The 21,158-nt window shown below is 40.8% G+C and overlaps 1 protein-coding gene across 2 annotated transcripts in view; it reads right to left on the bottom strand.

The window, feature by feature from the left end:
- Window positions 1-4,153: 4,153 nt before the first annotated feature.
- ehmt1b (euchromatic histone-lysine N-methyltransferase 1b) overlaps window positions 4,154-21,158 on the bottom strand; it is a 42,684-nt gene continuing 25,679 nt past the window's right edge. For both annotated transcript variants that reach the window (XM_004538463.4, XM_004538462.5), the window contains exons 4-26: window positions 16,968-17,223; window positions 16,703-16,851; window positions 16,098-16,250; window positions 15,876-15,947; window positions 15,621-15,723; window positions 14,385-14,498; window positions 13,542-13,819; window positions 12,573-12,805; window positions 12,279-12,491; window positions 12,115-12,197; window positions 11,466-11,572; window positions 11,182-11,304; window positions 10,995-11,096; window positions 9,615-9,719; window positions 9,364-9,518; window positions 9,098-9,268; window positions 8,842-8,986; window positions 8,006-8,083; window positions 7,737-7,852; window positions 7,500-7,586; window positions 6,755-6,833; window positions 6,446-6,615; window positions 4,154-5,640 (exon numbers count right to left, since the gene is read on the bottom strand). In XM_004538463.4, coding sequence (XP_004538520.2) covers window positions 5,451-5,640; window positions 6,446-6,615; window positions 6,755-6,833; window positions 7,500-7,586; window positions 7,737-7,852; window positions 8,006-8,083; window positions 8,842-8,986; window positions 9,098-9,268; window positions 9,364-9,518; window positions 9,615-9,719; window positions 10,995-11,096; window positions 11,182-11,304; window positions 11,466-11,572; window positions 12,115-12,197; window positions 12,279-12,491; window positions 12,573-12,805; window positions 13,542-13,819; window positions 14,385-14,498; window positions 15,621-15,723; window positions 15,876-15,947; window positions 16,098-16,250; window positions 16,703-16,851; window positions 16,968-17,223 — 3,282 coding nt within the window. In that variant the 3' untranslated portion in view covers window positions 4,154-5,450. The remainder of the gene's footprint in view (window positions 5,641-6,445; window positions 6,616-6,754; window positions 6,834-7,499; window positions 7,587-7,736; window positions 7,853-8,005; window positions 8,084-8,841; window positions 8,987-9,097; window positions 9,269-9,363; window positions 9,519-9,614; window positions 9,720-10,994; window positions 11,097-11,181; window positions 11,305-11,465; window positions 11,573-12,114; window positions 12,198-12,278; window positions 12,492-12,572; window positions 12,806-13,541; window positions 13,820-14,384; window positions 14,499-15,620; window positions 15,724-15,875; window positions 15,948-16,097; window positions 16,251-16,702; window positions 16,852-16,967; window positions 17,224-21,158) is intronic.

Raw genomic sequence — 21,158 nt, 5'->3', positions numbered from 1 at the left:
GTTTTAGCTTCTGTAACACAGGAATTTCACAAATAAACTTATCTTATTTCATAAATTTAACCTTTGCCACTGTATTGCAACAGATTTTATAAAGGAAGGTGTTGCCTTTTCAGCCCGAGTACACTTCATTTTAAAGCTAAACTGCATGGTGCCATTTATTCATGAACATGAGACAACATTTCACCATTAGTCATAAAACTTCAGACTTTTCTTACCTTTTTTGTATCTAAAGTATTCGGTTCATGTTAAAGTAGTTGCTGTGAAATGCTGATCATGGATGCAAACTCATTAGATATGACTGAGGAGACATCTGGTGGTTTAGCTGATTTACTGCAATAAGAGTTACAGACACTTGTGCTGTAGTTAGAACATTGAGTCAGCAGATGTCTGTGCAGTTGTGTGCTGGAAAAGCTGTTAAAATAAAAATTAAAAAAAATGGAAAATATCCAGAGCACAGGATTTGGTGACAGGATTAGTCTACCAACAGTATGATTTCCAACCAGCCACACCCAAACTGTCTCACCTCTGATTAGTGGAGGTACTCTTCAGGTTGTCATGGTTCTTTATGGCCTCCCGGACACCATCTCCCATTTCTCGTCTGCTCATCCCGTCCAGGTGCAGAACAGTCTCGTACTTCTGTTCTGGGTCCTTGTCAGCGGATATCCATGAGGACTCCCCCTGCTCTCCAGTATCTGATGGCCCCGGCTCCTCCTCCTCCTCCTCCTCCTCTCTGACCAGCTTCTCAGGACATTCTCTCCTGTCAGGTGACCGAGCCCAGGTGTCTAAGTACTCCGCCCCCATCGTGAGCATCCTCCAGGAGCCGAACGTGGCTGAGCGAACCGCTGGAGCATGAAACAAGTAAACAGGATGATATTTATTATTTCTGATGAGTTTATAAGTTTAATATTCTAAAGCTTAAGACTCACTATATTGGCTGCCATTAAGATCCCTCAGATTGTAAAGAAATATATACATTATACAGGAATATATACAGGCATTTTTTCAATTTATTTCTTCAAAATATATCGTGCAGTTTTATTTTAGCTTTTGGGTGGAAAAAAATGCACACTGATTATGTAGAAGTTTAATAGAACTCACAAAAAGATTCACTCGGCTTTAAAGGGTTATGTTCATTCAACTGGTTTAATGATCATAATACAATAAAATGCCATTAAATGCTTGTTTTAAACAATCAAAGAAAAAAAAGTTGAAAACACTATAAATATATTATACACACTGCAAATTTTCGAGGCTGTATGTGTCATGGGCTGTCACATTTATATCACCAAATGTGTATATGTTAATATTACGCACCGTTTTTTCTTCTTTACAACTTTGTTTCAGTTCTGAAAGGTGCCCAGCTTCTGTGACTGCACACCAAGCCTTAGATCATCACCAATCCTCCACCGTGCTTGACAGCAGCTCACTGAACTTTAACATTTAACATGCTAACTTTACATGTGTAATGATGAGATTTATGTAGCAGCTGAAGCTGTTTGAGCATCCTGGCTCAGTAACACCTACTCGAGCCTTTTTTAATGATAAGAAAATAACTTTTTTTTGTGCTGTTTCAAATTCTTCAAGCTCAAGTTTAAATCTGTAAAATCTGACATCTTAATCTCTGTATACAAAAGTAGACTAAGTCTGTCAAACTTTCCATAATCTCCCAAGATAATCTCAGCCAATTTTACAGCAAAGATTCCCAAGAACTTCCAGAGAGCTGTTAAATTAAAGGTCCTTTAAGGCCGAGACACAGCATCATAACATGCTTTTGAACAGCGAAATGACTACACATCTCAGACCTGAACACAATCTTCTATATAAATAATTTTTAAATGCATAGTATTCATGCAATTACAATAAACTAAAGTTAATTTGTTAATCTTCTTGTCATTTCTGAGACTTTAAACAGGAGCTACTGACACTCGAGTTAATCTAGAGGCCTTTACGCACCATTTACTGCCGTTATAAAGCAAAGAAATATATGGAAGGCAAACAAACAAATACATCGAATGTGAGCAATCCAGAGTTTTACTTACCATAAACCACGGTGGATCGTCTTTCTGCCCATCTGGAGTAGTGAGGAACGGCTTTCTTCATCGCTGCTCGGTAAAGCAACACCAGTTCATGCAGGTCTGCTGACAGGAGGCTGCCCTGTATGGCACCATGTGAAGGGGCACCAAAGACCAAAAGAAAACTTTCTGCCACCTTGGAATGCGGAAAGGCTGCTTCCTGCCCTGCCAAGCTAAAAACCTCCTTATCAGATAAGTCATCTGCGATGCTCGGGGAGAAATTTCTCTGATTCAATTATCGACTCAGTTTTCGCTGTCCACCCTGGTAATCAGGAAGGGAGCAATCATCAGCCAGTTTATGAGACCTACAAGGCCTCCAGATGCACAGTCACTCGCTTCCTGTGTTGTTTTTGCTTTTTTTTTTTCCTGGGGGGGGGGGGGCTCCCTGCTGGTCCTATGGGGACATTTTTCAATCTTGGTCCACTGGGGGTCTTACAGCTTTGCTGCTTGAGTGACAGCATTTCAGCCTTTACTTTTCTGTTTTACATTTATCTGACAGCTTTACTGTGCAGGATAAAGTTTAACGTTCCAGTGTAAGAGCAATACAACAAGGGGATGATTTGGTTTCCCCTACTGGATCTAAATTAAAATAGTCAAGGATATATAGTGTTGATTTAGGCTGGCCAAGAAACCCTACTAAAAATGAACTTTTGAATTATTTACAAATACTAACCACTGTTAGCTGAAAAGAGGACCATTTATCCATTTAAGCAGATTTACTTACAAAAGACAAATCTATTAAAGCTACAGTTTGAGTGTATTCTTCCACGCTCGTTTCATTTATAACCGAATTTAAGAAAAAGGTGTGAAACTGATGGGTCTGCTCACTCCCTTTCACAAATATTATTTAAACTGTTTCAGTTGCATGTACACTGCAAGCTGCTTTGCAACATGGCAGCAATCCAATGGGCGTGACATGCATGTAGATATGGTCACGAAGGCCTGGTGAAGTTTAAACTGAGAATCAGAATGTAGAAGAAAGGTGACTTTGAATGTGACATGGTTGTTGGTTTTGTCAGCATCTCTGAAGCTGCTGATCTGCTGCGATATTCCCCCGACAACAATTTTTAGGGTTTACAGAGAAAGGCCAGGGGAAAAAATAAATAAAATAAATCCAATAAGCAGCAGTTCAGAGGATGACCACGATGTTTCAAGCTGATAGGAAGAAACAAACCAAACAAACAATTACAACCTAGGTATGCAGAAGAGCAACAGACCACCAAACTGGGTGCCACTGTTTGGAAATTGGAAACAAATTTGAGTCTCGATTTTTGCTCCAACATTCAGACAGTAGGGTCAGGACTGGGGATAAACAACAAGACAGCATGGCTAGTAGAGCCCCCTTGGGATGTGGTAAACAGGAGATTCCCATGTGTATGTGTGGATTAGTTGTCTCATCTGTAATATGATGAATATTCGATGAATGTAAGAAACTCCCATTAACCGCACAATATACAACCCCCCACCGCCCCAACAAAACCCAGAGAAGATCCTATTTTATCGTGCCTAGTTTAGTCTATTAGGTTGTATATTTTGGCATCACACATGAAGCTTTGCACACCAATTTTTATAGCTGATTCTCCCCCCCAGAGCTATACCGACAAAGATGAAGTGAACAAAGGGTCACACATTGGTCATTTGAACTGAAACATGAGACACGAGCACTGAATAATGTTTAACTACATGACTTTTGTAGACTTGATTGGCCAGAAAGCCCAGAACATTTTGTTCCTTGTATCAAAAAGCAAGAGCTCTCTGTTAGAAGAAGTTGATTTAGGTACTTACAGTCTAAACCGCTACAGAAATGAACTCATGGCACAAACAAGTTTAAAAATCTCAACTCATTAAAAGGAGGCTGCGTATGAAGCGTCAGCCTCTCAGGTGCTGAATATTTAAGCCCATCTGTCAAACCTGGGCTGCTACTCAGTTTGTGCTGGGTCAAAGTGCCTGCAGGCTTCACCTCTTTAAGTAATGTGTTCATGGTTGACAAAGTAAAAGCTACGAGGAAGCAGTTTCTGTTCTAGCACATTTTCAGGAATGCATTCAAGCAGACTCCAACAAATGAAGCATAACAGGATAAATGCATTAGTATTAAATTTATTGAAAAAGATACAACCAATCAGATGGATGGTTCACGGTCCAGAAATATGTAACAGAACATAATGGAAGTGCATTTTTATAACCTTTTTTCCACCTATACCTTTCAAGACTTTGCACAACAGTCACTGCTTTACTAACAACATTTAAAATGACAGGTTGGCTTCTGTCGGCAAAAATCATGAAACTAAAATAGACTACAGCAACTACAATTAGAAAACTGGAGATAAAATTAAACTTAAAAAAAACTTTAAAACATTCTCTTATTTTACAAATTATGTTCACTTGGGTAATAAAAATGAAAACAAAAGTAAAAACCTTTGTCAGCACCATTTTCTTTTTTTTTTTCCTTGCTCATTTTCACTTTAAATCAATTCGTCAACAAGAACGGCGAAAACGTCCGGCACGTTTCACACCCCGTACACATGCTCAATAAAAAGGTCAGCCAATTTATTCAGACTAGAAACACCTCAATGCTGAGGAATGGATTAACATTGTTCCACTTTACAACCTATAACCACTTGAGGAGCAAATTAAAAGCAGTCCACTTCTTTCTCTTTAGTAAATTCATCTTCAGGTGTCGTGAAAAATGTCTGAAAAGTCCTTTGAAACACTCAAAGATGAATGACACCAAAAAAAGTGGCAACATAATTTAATATTTATCAGCTAGTTTTGCTGGAATGGTTCATGGTCAATAACGGAAAAGGTCAGAAAAGTAACACCCAGCTGTGCGCTGGGGCTGTCTTTGCAAAAGACAATATTACCCTTAATCAGTGACCTCAAATTCTTTGATGACTTTTGTAAAAGTCCACTGAAAATCGTCAGTCGTGTCAAAACAAAAAAAAAAAAAAAAAAAGAAAAAAAAAAAAAGAAGGGGGGGGGGTGAAAAAGGGAAAAACAAAAACGCACAGTTCTGCTTTCCAGCAAAGTGAAGTATGAAATGTAAAGACTGTTTTATCGTCTCTGTGGCGTTTACTGTGCGTGATGACATCACCCCCTGCTGTTCACATTACATACGGCGGAATAATAGAGCAGGAGGTTAGTCCAGGATGTGATTGTGCATCTCGTCTTTAGGTTCTCAACGAAGGTCAGTGGTCCGTGGTTTCAATCCAAAGTGGAGATACAGTACAAGTTCACCAATGAAAGTTTAAAGAGGATGTGGACTGGCGTCCCCGTGTGTCCGTCAGTACACGAGGCCAAACTTAGTGTGTGGAGCGTTTGTTTGTTTGTTTTTTTGTTGTTGTTTTTTTGTTTTTGTTTTGTTTTTTTGTTGTTGTTTTTTTAGGAGGGACTGGAAGGACTGTTGGAAGAGCTGGTGTCAGGCGACGCGCTGGGCTGCTGCTGGTCCTCGGGTGTGCTGTCCGCCTGCAGGGACGCCATTGCCGCTGAGGAGTACCTGCACTTGGATGAGCCACATTCACAGCTGAACACCTTGCTTTTGACTTCCCAGAAGTGGTCACCATAGTTAAATCTGAGAGGAGGACGACAGAAGAAAGGAAATGTTTACATAAAAGTGCTGCCACTTTTGTTGCTTGCAAATACAATCAGCAGTGGTTAAAAGTTAGCATTTTTTATAAATTGTCCATCCACTTTCTGCTGTTTATTCAGGTATGCCACTGACACTGTGGCAGTGTCAATTCAAAGCTCTCCAGATCCCCTTCAGCTCTTCAGCTGACATTCCAAAACCAGTTCAGAGACACAATCTCTCCAGTTTGTTCTGGGATCTCTCACCCAGGAAGCTTCATCAGCTAGCTCATTGTGATGTGGAGAAGCAGTGGGTCAACCCAGGGCCCCGTGCCTCATTCTTGCATGCCACTGTTGCCCTTAACTGCTGAGGGAGGGAGATGCTGCATTCAGGAGAAAACTGCAGCAAGTCCGGCATGTCTCAAGAGCCAGTATAAATGGCAATGGTACCATGGTGGCCACAAACCAGGAGCTCATTTCTTCCACCTGATCCATGATGTCACTCTTTCAGTCACCACCCACAGCTCATTTCCCACACGTAAGGGTTGGAACTAAATAGCCGTGCTGATCTGTAGCAATTCATCACTATGACATTACTAGACCCCAGAAACGCATTTATTTTGCTCTGCTGTCTTGTACAGCGTTGTTGTTTTTTAACTTTGTTTTCCTTTGTTTTATTTGTTCAGATTTTCTAAGAGGTGGGGGACCAAAAAAAACAAAAACAAAAAAAGACAGGGGACTGTGTTATAACAACAACAAACACAACATTGCAGAAAAACAGATGAACATAAATTAAAATAACTAAAGCTTACCCAAGCTCCTCTCCAGCTTTGATGTTTTCACTGGCAAAGAAGGCAATGTGTGGAAAGCGCAGGTCCTGGTGTTTCGTGAACACTCGACAAGCGAACAAGTTGGGCTCGCACATGTGGTTGAGGAAGCGACTGATATTTCCATAGAAACGAGCATCAATGCAATAGAGATCCTGTGGTTTGCAGAAGGGGGAATAATAAAATAAATGAAAAGCTCAAATTAAAAGATTTTTTAAAAGAACTCTGCATACAAGGAAGAAAACCAGAAAACAATCCAACGTCTATTCAAATTTTTCTTCACTTTTACTTCACCTTGTCATCCAGACTGAACAGGTAAGCATCATTTTGCCTCATCTCTGCTTCTGCTTCAGAGATTATCTCACCGACATACCTGTTCAAAAACAGACGGGCCATGAGGGGCGGGAACATTTTAATATTCATCTTTTGTTCACAAGTTTGTGACATGAACCGTGCAATACACCAGACTTTACAGCCCAAGCTGGTTTGCAACACCCGTCCCTAGAAGAGTTTTTAAAGCACATTCAGAAAATCAGTCACATAAGGCACGAACTGCAGTGTACCGAAGGGCCGTAAAACAAGGGGCAGCACATTATTCATGACCGATTCCTCTTTGAAAAGCAGTGATTTCAGCCAGGGTCCAGTCTGACTTCTGTAGATAAAAAATTCAAGTCATTTATAACTTTCTGTGTTGGTCAGACATGATGTACCACTTCCTTTGCTAAGACAGATATTTCAGATGCTTCCATGCTCCTGTTTAAAACTAAACTTAACCAAACATCTGGTTTTGTATGTGCAATACTTGCATTTAGACTACTGACAGTCGTCTTGGGTCAGTCTTGGGACCATCTGGTAGGAGATAAAGATAAAGCTGCACGTGCAAGAATAGCATTTTAATTTTTCCCAAAATGAAAGCAGAAGTGATAAAACACAAAGTCGTGGCCACTATTCTCCTCGTTTTCAAACTATAAATTATGCTGGGAAACACTGAAGGATCGATCCCTACAAAACAAGTGTTATTGGGTTGTCTTTGACTTACTCGCATACAAAAGTCCCTTGTGGTATGTCTTGCAGTGCTTGGACACCCCAGCCTTTCTTACTGGTCCTGAACAGCTGGAGTCTGGTCCTAGAGGACCAGAAACATCTTTAAGCAACACTCATCTTTTTTACCTTCACACAGCAAGTAGTGCAGCTGTTCACATCAAAACTCTGTTATATACACACATGCTGGCTTACAAAGCCACAAATCCTTTAAGAGTTGTATTTGTTAAATCACCTGAGTCCGTTTTGCACTACGCGGTTCTTGCAGGTCCTCCAGCAGGAGCACGCATGGTTACACTCAAAGATGAGAGGAGGCTCCTCTCGGCAGAATTCAGGTAGAAGTCGACCACTCTAAACAGGACAATACACACATGTAGTGCTCTCTATGAGCTTGATGGTTTCAATGATGGTAGTTACACTAAACTGTAGTGATTTAATGTTGGGTAAAGCTTATTTTATTAAGGTGTAGGCACACTTTCAGACTCGCAGATTGCCCGTTCTTACCTTGTCGTACCAGCAGCGCAGACTGAGCTGTCCACACATGCAGATACTCGCAGAGCAGTCTTCCTTACAAACACAGTACTGCAACAGAGCAGAAAATAATATAGGTCACTTCACAATGCAAAGAAAAACCTATAGTTCTTTTTAAAATGTCTAATGGCACTGTATTACTGATGGCTTGGATCAAATGCAACACAAACAACGTTAAAACATTTAACAGAAAGTGCCGGAACAGTCTGATCATGCATCCACTCCAAAAGTAAACTTTTGCCCACAAGTGTCTGCAAAATTAGGTGATCTGAATCAAAGGATTTCAACCTTAGCAACAAAAAGTGGACTGAGATAAATGAGTGAAATCACAGGACTTCCTGTGAAGTTCTGGTAATGTGCTGTAACTTGTTTCCAGGTTTCAGCTGCACCCTTCCTCCCCTTGGCAGTTATGAGCCAGCATTTGTGGATTCACAACGTGATCGTTTTATTTATTTTTTCTTAAATACAGATCCAAGTACATTGTAAGTTACGATGTGAATTCTGTGTTATGTTGCAACAGTGAAGAATTTTCCATAGATTACTGGGTCCAAATCTGGATCGCCTCCAAAACTTCATCACTTCTAAGTGGAAACGCAAATTCATCTGCAACTTTTTGAGTAAAAAGAAAAAAGTTTTCTTCTTGAACTTTGTTGAGGATACTGGATCTTTGTGTTGATGACAGGGGTTTCTTCTGTAAATCTGAACTTGCTGTTCTTCATGCAGACAGTTTCCTTTTAGTTTGTCTCTTTATCGTTTGTTGTTGGGGTTTAAGTAATGTTAAAAGCCTAATCAGATGGCCTTTAGCTCACCTGTAAGTGTGTTATGTTCCTGTCAATATTCATAGGGGAAGTAACACAGTTTTCGGGGATGTACTTGTAGCCATCTGGGTAAGGTTCACTGTCAACTGCGTTGACACAGGGGATGGGAACTCGCTCTTGCCCTAAAGCTATGTCACTGTAAATGGACAGAGAGACAGTTTAGGTGCTTTAATTTGAAAGAAACAGGTGGACAGAATCTTGACATCGCTATTTATGATGCTTTATCCCTCCCAGCCTGGTCTTTAACCTGTGAAGGGCTTTCTCTTCTGCTTGACTAAGCCTAATGTTTTTGGCATCCCTCTCCTTCCTGTTGGCCTGCAGAGCGCCCCAGGCCTTCGAGTTGTGGCTGCAGCAGTCTGGAGGAGTTTCTCCCTCGCGGTTCTTCAAAAACACATCTGCTCCTCGAGACAGGAGGAGCCTGATGAGACAAAGAACACATTTTACCGACTATCTACGACAACAAGGACTTTTTTTAGCGCCGTTATTATCCAGTAGGTGGGGCTGGCAACTCACGTGATGCAATCCAGGCGATTCTCCCGAGCAGCAATGTGTAGAGGAGAGTCTCCGTGGATGTTGACAGCTTGCAGATTGCAGTGAGCGTTCAACAGCAGCTCCGTTATCTCCACACTGCCAGAGAATGCAGCCCAGTGAAGGCAAATGTTTTCTTCCTAAATGAAGATAACCCAAATAAACCCACAATTAGCCAACATTTAATTCTTCTGCAAAGGATTTCAAACCTGGGGTGGAGAGACTTCTATGCTAACCTTGTCCCTGATGCTGCAGTCAGCTCCTTTAGTAAGAAGCAGCTTCACCTGGTCTGCATGTTTGTACTCTGTGGCCCAGATCATGGGCGTCCAGCCTCCGTCATCCTGTGGAAAATTAATAATGGGCTTGAAAATCAGCTGAAGAAATACTGAAACAACATCAATCCAACTACATATTGGAATTCCTATTTTAAAAAAAAACAAAAACAACAACAACTAAGAAGAAAAGCACAGCTTTTAATTTTCAGTCCTCCTGAGTACAGAGTAGTAATAAAGGAAAGGCTGCTTCATTACGTCAAAGCTGTCCTGATGCTACATATAGCAAGTTCATACATCTTAATCCAAGACACATGCAGCAGAGTGCAGCACGTCATGCATCAATTATTCCCAGAGAACCTTTTAAGCCCAGTTACAAAGTGCTTTACAGTAAAAATACACACTGGAAATCCATCCTAGTGTGTCACATGAATGGAAAACAAGTAAATCAATGAATATTTATTTTTTTTAATGGAAGTTACAGATCATATGAAACATATTATTCATTACTGAGCTTTGAGAGCAACAATTTTTAGTGCAGAGGACATCAGTCAACCAAAACATTTTAGCTCAGTGCAAAATGTTTGCTTTGCAGGCAGTACACTGAATAAATAAATAAACTGAATACGAACGTACATCCTAACACGAATTACTATTATATAAAACTTTGTTTATCATCTCTCAGATCTGAAATTTTAAGAAACTTAAAAGACTGGTGTGGAAGTATTTTAAACAGGTATGGGGAAAGACATTTTTACAGGGTTTCAACAAATGTAGCTCAATTTAGGATTATGTTTTAAATTCTACTTTTAATGTCTCAAAATGAAATTTTGAAAACTGTACAAATTCTCTAGGATTGAGACAAGTTTCATGTGTACTCATGAGCATCCACAACAACTTCATCTATGTTGCTTGTTAGAACTGCTTAAACCATCAGATTTAAGCAACCAGCATCAATCATTTTTGATTAATGATGCATTTGAGACTTTTTAAGGACCCTCAGGAACCTGGACACCATCTGTTTCTTTGCCCATGGATCAGAAGCTTGATACCCCCTCATCTACAAAGCAATCATGAAACTACAGCCAGAAAACCAACCTTTTGCTAAGGTTGAAATCAACTGGGAACAGGGTGACTATGGGAAGCTGAAGTAAAAGCACACATGTTTTTTTTTTGTTTTCTTATAAACTAGGATAGCTGTTTTTCACTGCTTGTTAAAGCTAAGCTAGTCTACACATGGCTCTGTAGTTAACACATAGACAGAGTGCTGCATCCTGAAGCTGTACATTTCAATCTTGCAGCCTCTCCCCTTCTTTCACAAGAGACATTTTTAAGTGTACTAACCTGGCAGTTAATATCAATCAGTCCAGTGGACAGAAGGTGCTCAACAATCTTGTAATGGCCAGATTTGGCCGCTAGGTGGAGGCACGTGAACCCTTCAACATCCTGAGAATGGCAGAGGATTTAATTATTGACCTGGATCTTTAGTAGGCAGATGGGAACCTCAGAGAAAAATCTGGTGCATATTTACCTTGTGCATGGCACTGGCTCCAGCTCTGAGCAGGTACAGGACCACCTCCATGTGGTTGTTCTCACAGGCTTCCATCAGAGGAGTCCGCTGATCTTCATCACACATGTCCAAGTTTGCACCAGCCTGAAACATCATACAAACAGCTAATGTAAAACTGCTTCCACAAAATCAGAATCATTAATATTAGAATAAACCTCTGGTTGAGATTTTTATTTTAAGGTTTTTGTCAGAAAGTTACTCAAAGTTTAATATTTCCGTCAGAGAGATGTGAAGCACAAGGTTACCTGAACAAGCATGTGGCAGATGTCTTTGTAACCTCCCTCTGCTGCTGCGTGCAGCGGGGTGCGTTTATTCTGCGATTCCATCTTAAAGTTCGGGTCAATACCGTCCACTGGAAGGTAAAGGAAGGCGAGGAAGATGCATGAAAATACCTGCCAACGTTTATGTTTAAAAAAAAAAAAAAAAAAAAAAAATCCCCCCCGACACACACTTCTGTGTAAACTGTGCCAGCTGTCCAGCTTAGAGCAGAGCTAGTTTTGATGGATAATTTTCTTTTCTTTTCTTTTTTTTTTTTTTTTTTTAAAATGGCATCATTTGTGATTTTACAATTAGTATTTGGATCAAAGTCGGCAACTTCTTGTCACATGTTGGATGCACGTGACAAGAAGTTGCCAGCTTGTGGTGACAGATGGGCTGAAATTGTATACAGTGTGTGGACTGTGTATTTAGGCTGGGGGTCAAGGACTTTGTAAGTTTTCTGTGTTTGTCTAATGCTACCAAATGCATGTGGTAAAATTATTCATAATAAAATTTGAGGGTCATGAAAATTACACCAGCTTCCTGGAAGAAGCAAAACTAGTTTTGGCAGACATCACTACAAGGTGAAAAATGAAAATGAGTGCAGATGACAGAGCCTGAATGGGATTTACGTACCCAACATGAGCAGGACCTTCTTCAGTTCTCCTTGCTTGGCAGAGAGGTAAAGTTGTTTAGGGTGGAAGCGCAGTTTCTTGGGTCTGATCAAACAGACACAAAAAAATGAATTAGCTTGTAAATGGATCGTGGTCTTTTAGGTGAATTAAGGTGGGTTTACTTACTTTTCTGTGTCGAGAGCCACCAGGATGCTCTCTAGAGTTTCTCTGGGTCCTGGAGTGAGTGTACACAGGGCTGTTGTTGCCATCACAGCCTGCAGGGGGGCAGCCCTGGAGGACCCAGGAACAGCAGATGTGTCGAATCCATGTGCAGAACGAACAGGCAGCGAACTGTCAGCCCGGCCACTGACTTCAGCCCCCACAGTTAAACAAGAGGAGCTAGAAAACAAGTGAGAACAAAAGTTTAAGTTCGGCATTTTGTAATAAACAAACAAAATAGTTCCAAAGTTGCATTTTTACCTGCCAGTGGTCGTGTCTGCTCGGCCCTCGAGGGCTCCAGGCGTGGCTGGCCCATGTTCAAGAGCAGGGGGCACGGTGGAGGTGGTGTCAGCCTTGGCAACGGTGACCTCCTTGGCCTTGCTGGCCTCTTCTCCGCAGTGAGGACAGAAGCTTTGACCTTTCAGCACTGAGGCACAAGCGTGATGGAAACGGTGAGAGATGTTCACATCTGGTTGGCACTCCATGAAGGTCCCCTGTGCAGGAACAACAAACAGTCTCTGTAAACAAACATTCACAAAGCACATGTCCTCTGACCACGTCTCACACGAAAACAGTGTCTAGGTTGCTTCTGTAAACCTACAATATTCACTCATAAGAGCCCAAAGGAGGAAGAGCCCTACAACCAACATCTGCCAAAAAAGAATGGTGAATGATGTGAGAGTCCGCCATAATGAATTACTTCAAGTTTCTCCTGATAAAGTTAGTTCTTCACGATACTGAATCACGACGTGTACTTAATGAGTAAAAAGACTAACTGACATCCAAGTGTCATCCAGGACTCACACTTAGAAATCTGAGGCACAAATTAGGAAAGTGTTTAGTCAAGACTGTCAAGCACAAACTGTGTGGTCTTATGTATCTGTGAACGTACTGTGTGTATAAACATATTAGATGAGTTACACGTTCCTTATAGAAGCCCCACAGATCTATTAAAAGGCCTTGAGGTATGAGTAAAGGAGCCAGAGAAAACAGAAAACCTCAATGGCTTCATTGAGAAATGGCAAACGCATCACATGCTGTGTCCTGTGTGAAAGCGTCATTAACCCCAAAGAACTGAGATTAGTGCAGCTTCTTCAATCTTCAGAGTAAATGCAGAGCCATTTACCATGCAAGTGTTTCATCTGTGTAAATTGTTCCATTTGTGACAGTAGCTGCAAGTTAAACTGCAGCCAGAGACCTCAAACTGATTGGCACGCAGTTTTCACCCACCGCTCTGCAGAAGAAGCCGCAGCCCGGACAGCACTGGTGCTTCACCATGCCGTTGCGATGGTCCTCGCACAGAACGAGTAGCTGAACGGAGTTGGAAGGACGCATCATTTCATGTTTCACTACAGCGTCCTGGCAGCGAGTCAGCTGTCCATCTACACTCTCTGTGGCCATGCACTTCCTGTCTGCCAGAATGAGAATTTCTCGACTCTTGGGGGTCTCCATGCGGCAACTGCAGAGCGGAAGCTCCTGAGCCTCCTCAACCGCCAACCCTGAAGTGTCTGAAGAAAGAAAAGAGCGTGGCCAATGAAATCAACCACATTGGTCTCACCAGGAATAGAAAACTATTTATTCAAATCAACAAAACAAGACATTTAACCCATTATCACCCAAATATCACAGAAGCCCGTTCGAGGTTCATTGGATTTTTTTTGTAATTTTGGGTGTAAAACTTGCAAATTAAAATCGAATACTCAATTTTCACCACTCTCTCAGTTCTGTAGCATTTTGGCTTTTAAAACTTTGTGGCTCCATTGCTTTGAACGTGTGCACTATAACAGCTCCTGATTGACATGAAGGGAAGGGAAGAAAAAAAAAAAAAAAAAAAGATCCAGCAACCATATTAACAACCAACTTCACAGCAGAAATAAGCATGTTTACAGCCTGCTATGAACACACTTTTGGGTGGTGTTTCTTTTTTTTTTTTTTTAGTAACTCATCCACCTGGATACTGAAGTTAGGCGTGTAGATGCTTCGATGGGTTTTGTGGCACAGGCAGGTGGAGCCAATCTGTGTCTGAGGCCTTACCTCTGGTAACTGGAGTGACTGAACTAGACTGAATCTCACCTTTGCTGGGTGAAGGCATGCTGAGGCTGACAGGTGGGACAATCTGCGTGTACTCCTTGTGATCATGGGGTTCGGCTGGAGTTGGAGCCTGAGGCTGAACAGCCACCTCCGGCTCTGTGAGAAAGACGAAGGATAAGAAAATACTTAAGGAAGAGCCTTGGTGAAAAATGTTCAGACAAGATATAATTATGGCATTTTTCCTTTAGTTCAAAGCAGCTGCAGAAGTGTACAAACTATGTACACTTCTGCCCAGTTGGGCGCTGGGTTTGAACTGTGCCATGTTTTCAGACCAATGTGGATCTGAAGTTTTAGTCGGCTTGCAATCTGACTTTTGTCATTTTAGTCAATAAAAGCCAAAGCCACCCTGTAGAGTCTCAGACAGATTTTAGGGTTTAGCAGACGCTTAAACTCACATTTTTAGAAACCAATTTTTACCCAGAAGATCACCAGCACTGTGATTATATACATTTTTAAAGCTCATTTTATTAACTGAGCAACTATTTACACAAATATAATATACTTTTAAAATTAAATTGTCAAAAATGGCCAGAAAATACAGATTTCTGCCAAAATAAGCTAACTTAACTGTGTGCTGTAATCCTGCGTGCATGTATACTGAAAAATACTGCCCGCCACCAGATACATATGTATTTTTTGCTACCAAACAGCTGGAGACGTAGCCTAGGGTTGGATTAAGAGATATAAAATGAGGCAATATTGCCAGTAAAGCTATCTCCACCTCTCACATGGGATTTCAAGCTCCCTCTAAAAAAGGAACCTGAATCAAGGAGACAGACACAGAGCTGCTGCAACAATTGAGAGCTTTGTTTATTGTTTATTTTGTGAATGTGCAGTTCAGATCTTAAGTCTGAAGTCGAGAAATAAACTCACCAATCAAGGTGAGCAGCACACAAACAATTCACATGTTTTTGAACTAAAAGGACTGTTTCTGTCAGTCTGGCAGCAGGTAAAGAGGTGAAAAGTTTATTTAGAAAAGAATCTAAATAAAGCCAGTGTATAAACCGATACTGAATCTATTAGGTGGCTAAAATCAGTTCACTGCTGAACATTTACCCAGCAGTACATAGTTTTAGTTTCTGGGGTTAATGTCGGTTTCAGAGAATTACTTTCTGTCATCCACTTGCAACATGTTTCTCTCAAGAAATAGCATCAGTCAGCCTGAGAATATTGAGATAGGTGATTGGGTGGATGTGCATATAGAGGAACAGCGATCACCTTTGGACTTCATCCTCCTTTTTCGTTTCCTGGAGGGCCGGAGCCATGCGCTGTCTGCTTTTGTTTTCTTTTTCAATTTTTTCTTCAGACTCGACTCTGTGCTCTGATGCAGGTGAGAGTTTGGCCACAGGGATGATTTTAAACAACAGAGAGAAACAAGAAAAAACCCCAAAACAAAACATCAATTCTCTTCCATTTTTAGCTAAAAGAGGTGGTATGAGATGCAGTTGGAGAAGTGGTGGCAAGCGGTCTTACCAAGTCAGATTCAGTGCCTTCCTCCTCCAACTCTTCCTCTCCAGATTCTTCAGACTCCTGCTCGTCTTTCACCTCCACCAGGAAAAGCAAACAGAATTCATCAGTAGCATTTAACACATAAGACTTTCACTGCAATGCATTGCATTCACAGTTATTCAGAGTTCCCACAAAGAAACAACCACACAAGGTTTCAAGAGAAGGAAACAACTTTTATTCTCCAACCTGAGCGATGGATTCAGAGGGTTCCTGCGCAGCACTTTCCGGTTCTTCTGATGGCTGCTGTTGTTCCTCCTCTTCAGACTCCAGATCTTCTGACTCTTCATCCTCAGATGCATTTCCCACTTTCTCCCCATTTATGCTGGCCACCTCTTTAGCCTGCAAGACAACAAATGGAAAAAAGTGGATGTAATGTCATATCTTAACAGCAGCACCTCAGCATTTCCGAGGTCATAAATGAACCTGAACAACTTCCCATTAACCTTACCATACCAACAGTCCTGGTCTGTTTAAAAAAAAAAAAAAAAACTAGGAAAAGTTGTCGGAGACGTTGATTGAAATATGTTCTGTTCTCAAAAATGCAATAGCACATCTAATATATAGAGCTGGGGTCATATATGACGATTTTTAATTGTCTATGTCTCAGTGGACAATGATTGGAATAATTTATTCCACATGTGGCAATTTTTTCAACATTCAAGTGCAGAAAGTGCATGGGAAGCATAAGACTGAAACACTGAATGTATGAGATGTGCCTCGAGAGGCTAAATGAATACGTGTTACGCTTTCTTTTAATTTTGCAAATTTTTGAAAAGATGAGAAGCTCAGACCTCTGGACTCTTGGCAGTCTGTTGTAGTTCCTTAAACATTTCCAGCACAGTTCTCTGCTTTAGCACTTTGGTTTTCTTCTTGGGAACCAAGCTGTACATTCCCATTCGCCTCTTCTTCTTACGGGATGACAGCGCTCCTGAGTAAGAGCCTAGAGCACAAGAGAACACCACATTTACAGCAGAGTGTTACCGCAGACAAACATTACACTCTGCTCCAATTTTTAGTGCATTAGCTTTTGTGATGTGTCGCTGGAGTCAGTCTAACCTAGCTGGAGCTTGGCTTGGACAGGAGCAGGAGAAGCCGAAGGAGCTGCCCGTTCTGCAGGAGCTGGAGGTGGCTGTGGTGGAGGAACAGGTGCTGGTGAAGCTGATGATGCAGTTTGTGCTGAAGATGGCGTATCTGGTGGACTCTGAGGTAGGTGGTTCTGAGAGGGTGACTGCGGTGAGGATTTCTGCAGGTCGGGTGCAACATGAGACTCCATTTTGGCACTCTTTGCTTCCCTTAATTCCCTGTTAAGAAGCTGCAGAGTGGCAAAAGCATTTAGGATCAATGTGTTACAAAAGGTTTCCTCATGGTTAGTTCTTGTTTTATTTTCTTGTTTTTAAAACCAATTTCCATTCAAATGGATTTGTTCCAGCTCCAGGACCCCCCCCACCCCCACTCTATTCATGGACTCCTTTAGAGCAGCTTAGCATGATTCAAGTACAAAATAATCCATATTTATCGTATACTAAGCCCTGGTTCAGCTGATCAGCTCATCCTCTGTCTCCTAACTTTAAACCTGTGCTCACAGTCAGAGCTGTGGCTCTGAGATGTCAACATAAGTGAAATCTGCACGCACTGACATCATAAAGAGCCAAGAACAGAAAAAACTCCCTCAAACTTGAGTTTGTAGAAGTAAACCAATTGAGCTACAAAGAGTGACTTCATTATCTGAAACTTTGGATATGCTTAATATAAGCATATGATTGTAACAGTATATTTATGGCAGAATAAGGAAAGTAAACAAGGCCCAATTTTATTTTATTTTTTAAATAAAACCTAAATATACACACACTAAGTAAAATAAAGCCAACATTTTTAGTGTTGTAATGTCCACATAGTGAGCTATGGTTTTACAACCATTCAATTAAATATTTCCAAGTAAGAAGACTCAAATACACGAAGGCTCCATCATTGCCTGGGGCTTCATTTCAGCCAGTGGTGTTGGGAGAGTACCATCAGATTTTGAACCACCATTCATTACCATCTGCAAAGCTTCTAACTGGCAACAGCTTCATTTTTTCAGCATGAAAATACAGACTGCAATAGAACGCTATCAGCCATGGACTGGCCTCCCCAACGCCTGAACCTCAACATTACTGAAGCAGTGTGGGATCAATGCGACAGGAAATAACAAAAAGGCTGCCGACATCAAGAAAGGAACTTTGAATGGCCCTTAAGAAGCCTAGAGAGTTATTCCTTACTAGAAGGTTTTCTAAGAGAGGCCAACGTGTGTTGAAAAAGGAAGGTGGTCATTTAACTGTTTTTGCCTTATATTCATTTTATATTTGCGCATGTTTCTATTCATCACTGAACCTCCCTTTCATTTTCCTGAAAACATAAAGCAATGAGTAGTTGCTCGAACTTTTGCACAAACACATTTCCTTATATAGTGCTAGCTAGTTAATCTGTATCTATAACTGAGTATCTAAAGTGTGTAAACAAATATAGTGGAGTAAATGCTGCGCCCACTCTCTAGACTCCCCTCTGCAGGCTGCAGCTATTCCTGCTAGAGAGCCAGGATGGCTAATTCCAGCCTGCAGCTATTTTATTAAGAAATATCCTAAGTTTTATTCAAAGATGCAGAAGATAATGTGCACAGATTTTATTTGAACTTCCTTATGCAGTAATGCTGTCGCTGTGTAAAACAAGCCAGTAGTGGAAGGGAGCAGCTAAAAACAATTCTTTCTCTGTCAATCTCTTGCTCTTTTAAAATAAATAAAGATTTAATTTATTCTTTTATCCTTTACCAAGTGAGTGGCAGACAGGAAATGACAAGCAGTAAATAGCTTAGGGCTGACTTGAGCCTGGGCTTCTGCAGTAGGCTTCCAGCTTATGGGTCACTTGCTAAACCAGGTAAACTTCATGAAAATACTGACTGTAAGAAATATAAAGTGGTTTTACATGTCCGAGCACAATATCAGTGTCACAAATCCAAGAGTTAGTGAAGCCTGTGAAGCCTTCAGCTGTCAGCCATCTTGGCTTTTTGAAACTGAAACTAGGGGCTGGATCTGACTGTGAAACTGATGGTCACAGCACGCCCAGTAGCCAAAGAGCACACCCTGGATAATCCTCTTTTATTTCAATAATGACTGCAATTTAATCAAATTAGGGTGTTTTAAACAGCCTGAAACTACTGACTGAAGCCATAAATTCTTCAAGGTTTTTACTGAGGTCACAGGACAAGGAACTGAGGCTGTATAAAACTAGTCACCAGATGCTGGCCAAGAATGCAGGCTTAACTTTTACTGCACTTTTACCATTGATCCCTGTGTTTGCTATAATTTGCTCTTGTTAAAATCTTGTTCAGTCGTATCGTTTATCATCTGCCTTCATATTAGATTAGAGAAGCCGCCTGTTGAGCAGCTGGCTCGATGAACCTCAGAGTGAAGAACTTGTGTGCCCCATGTCTGCTTCTGCTAATCAAACCAAAAGGTCTGAGAATTAAGCCTGCTTCCTGCTGCAGACAAGTAATACAAATCTATCTATATTTCAGGAAATGTTTAAGAGGTTTACGTTTTTACATATCTAACAAGTTTTGCCTGATAAAAAAAATAAATAAATAAAAAATAAAGTGTTGAGGAACAATTTCCTTGTTTTTTTTCTGTTTTATAAGATATGCCTCAACATGTTTGCCCAAAAGTAAGTAGACATTAAAAGTTCAGGTGCCAGAACCACAACCAATTTAAGTGCTAAAAGTCGTTATCAAACTGGATGAAAAATAAATAAAATTCAATTTAATACTTATGCACTAGACCCCTATTCTCCAGGATACCACTGCTATATGTTTTTACATGATAGAAAAATGTCATATCCAGATATCAATGACACAGCATGCAAAACGAGATTAAACCATGCATCAGACAGCCTCTGATGAGGATGAAAATAAGAGCTACTTAGACAACGTCCAGCTAAGTAAAATGCTTTGAAAAATATGCAAGAAACCCGTTTTAAACCAAATATTGCAGACAGCCAATGACACCCCTCAGCCTCCTAGAAGATACACCTATGGTATCAATTTAAAACTCCTACATTGCTTCGTTCTTGAGTCATGTCATTCATAAACTTGGGTCTCCATGATGCCTGCCTCACTGGGCAGCAGGGTGATGACACCAGCCTTTAAGGGTTGAGGGGTTTAAAAACAAACAAAAAAAAACCTACTATAGTGTATTTTCCAGGCTCTGGTCTCATCAGGTAGGATTTAAAAATAAAATTTGATCAGATTGCTTTTTTTTTTTTGGGGGGGGGGGGGTAAATTTCCAATTAAAAGTTTCACTTTTCACCAAGGGGACCCATTACATTTGTTGTAGTTTGCACTAGTGCTGCAGGTAATTATTCTTATTGAGAAATGTGCACCCACATGAGGTGTTTCAATGGTGGCAAGTTCTTCCTTCCACCCATCTTCGTTTTAATGACAATCTTTTCAAAAGCAAAGTACCACAAAGGTCCCAATCTCTTCCATTTCCACTCTGCTCCTTATTAAATGTTCCTGTCAGCACCTTTGTAAACAGTTCTTAGGAGGTAGGAACTTTTAGTGACATTTCAGGTAACAAAGGCAAGATAAGATCCTTTTGTGAAAAGAGCCACAGGTCTAAAAAGGAAGCAGTCATGCTCGAGTACACAATTATATAATTCTGTTTCGACAGCTTGCAGCTTTGAGTTTGGGGAAGCCGTTTTTCTGGTTCATCAGGACAAAATACACATTCGCAAAGCCAGATCTATAAAGAAATTGTTCTTTATGATTTGCCTAGTCAAATGAAGGCAAAAACCACAAGAAACAAGAAAAGACAATTGGGCTGGCCTACATAGTCACTGACCTCAAGGTCATCCAACACCCTTGGGATGAAATGAATAACACACCATTACTCAGAGGAAATGTGGTTGTGGTCAAATTGCTTCTAATACTTGCCTTTATAGTCGCAGATTAACCCTGTAAGCTCTAACATCAGGGTTAGGGTTGATGTGTTGCAGCATGCATGAACTACTACTTTAACACAGCTTTGTAACCATTCACACTCAAGTGTGAGGCACCCAAATGCTAAGGTGTGGATATTCAGAAATGACCACGCTTCAGCACTGGAACAGAAATGGAAAAAGTTCAAACAGGAAACAAAATGTATGAGGAGGATGTTTTCTGCAGAACATCTCATCTTTTCCTACGTTTTTAGCATCTCCCTCTTTGCCAGCTGGGAA

Source organism: Maylandia zebra, linkage group LG7 (genome assembly GCF_041146795.1).
Source record: "Maylandia zebra isolate NMK-2024a linkage group LG7, Mzebra_GT3a, whole genome shotgun sequence".
Lineage (NCBI taxonomy): Eukaryota > Metazoa > Chordata > Actinopteri > Cichliformes > Cichlidae > Maylandia > Maylandia zebra.
The sequence above is the reverse complement of the archived record's forward strand: the minus strand, read 5'-3'. Positions and strand labels throughout refer to the sequence as shown.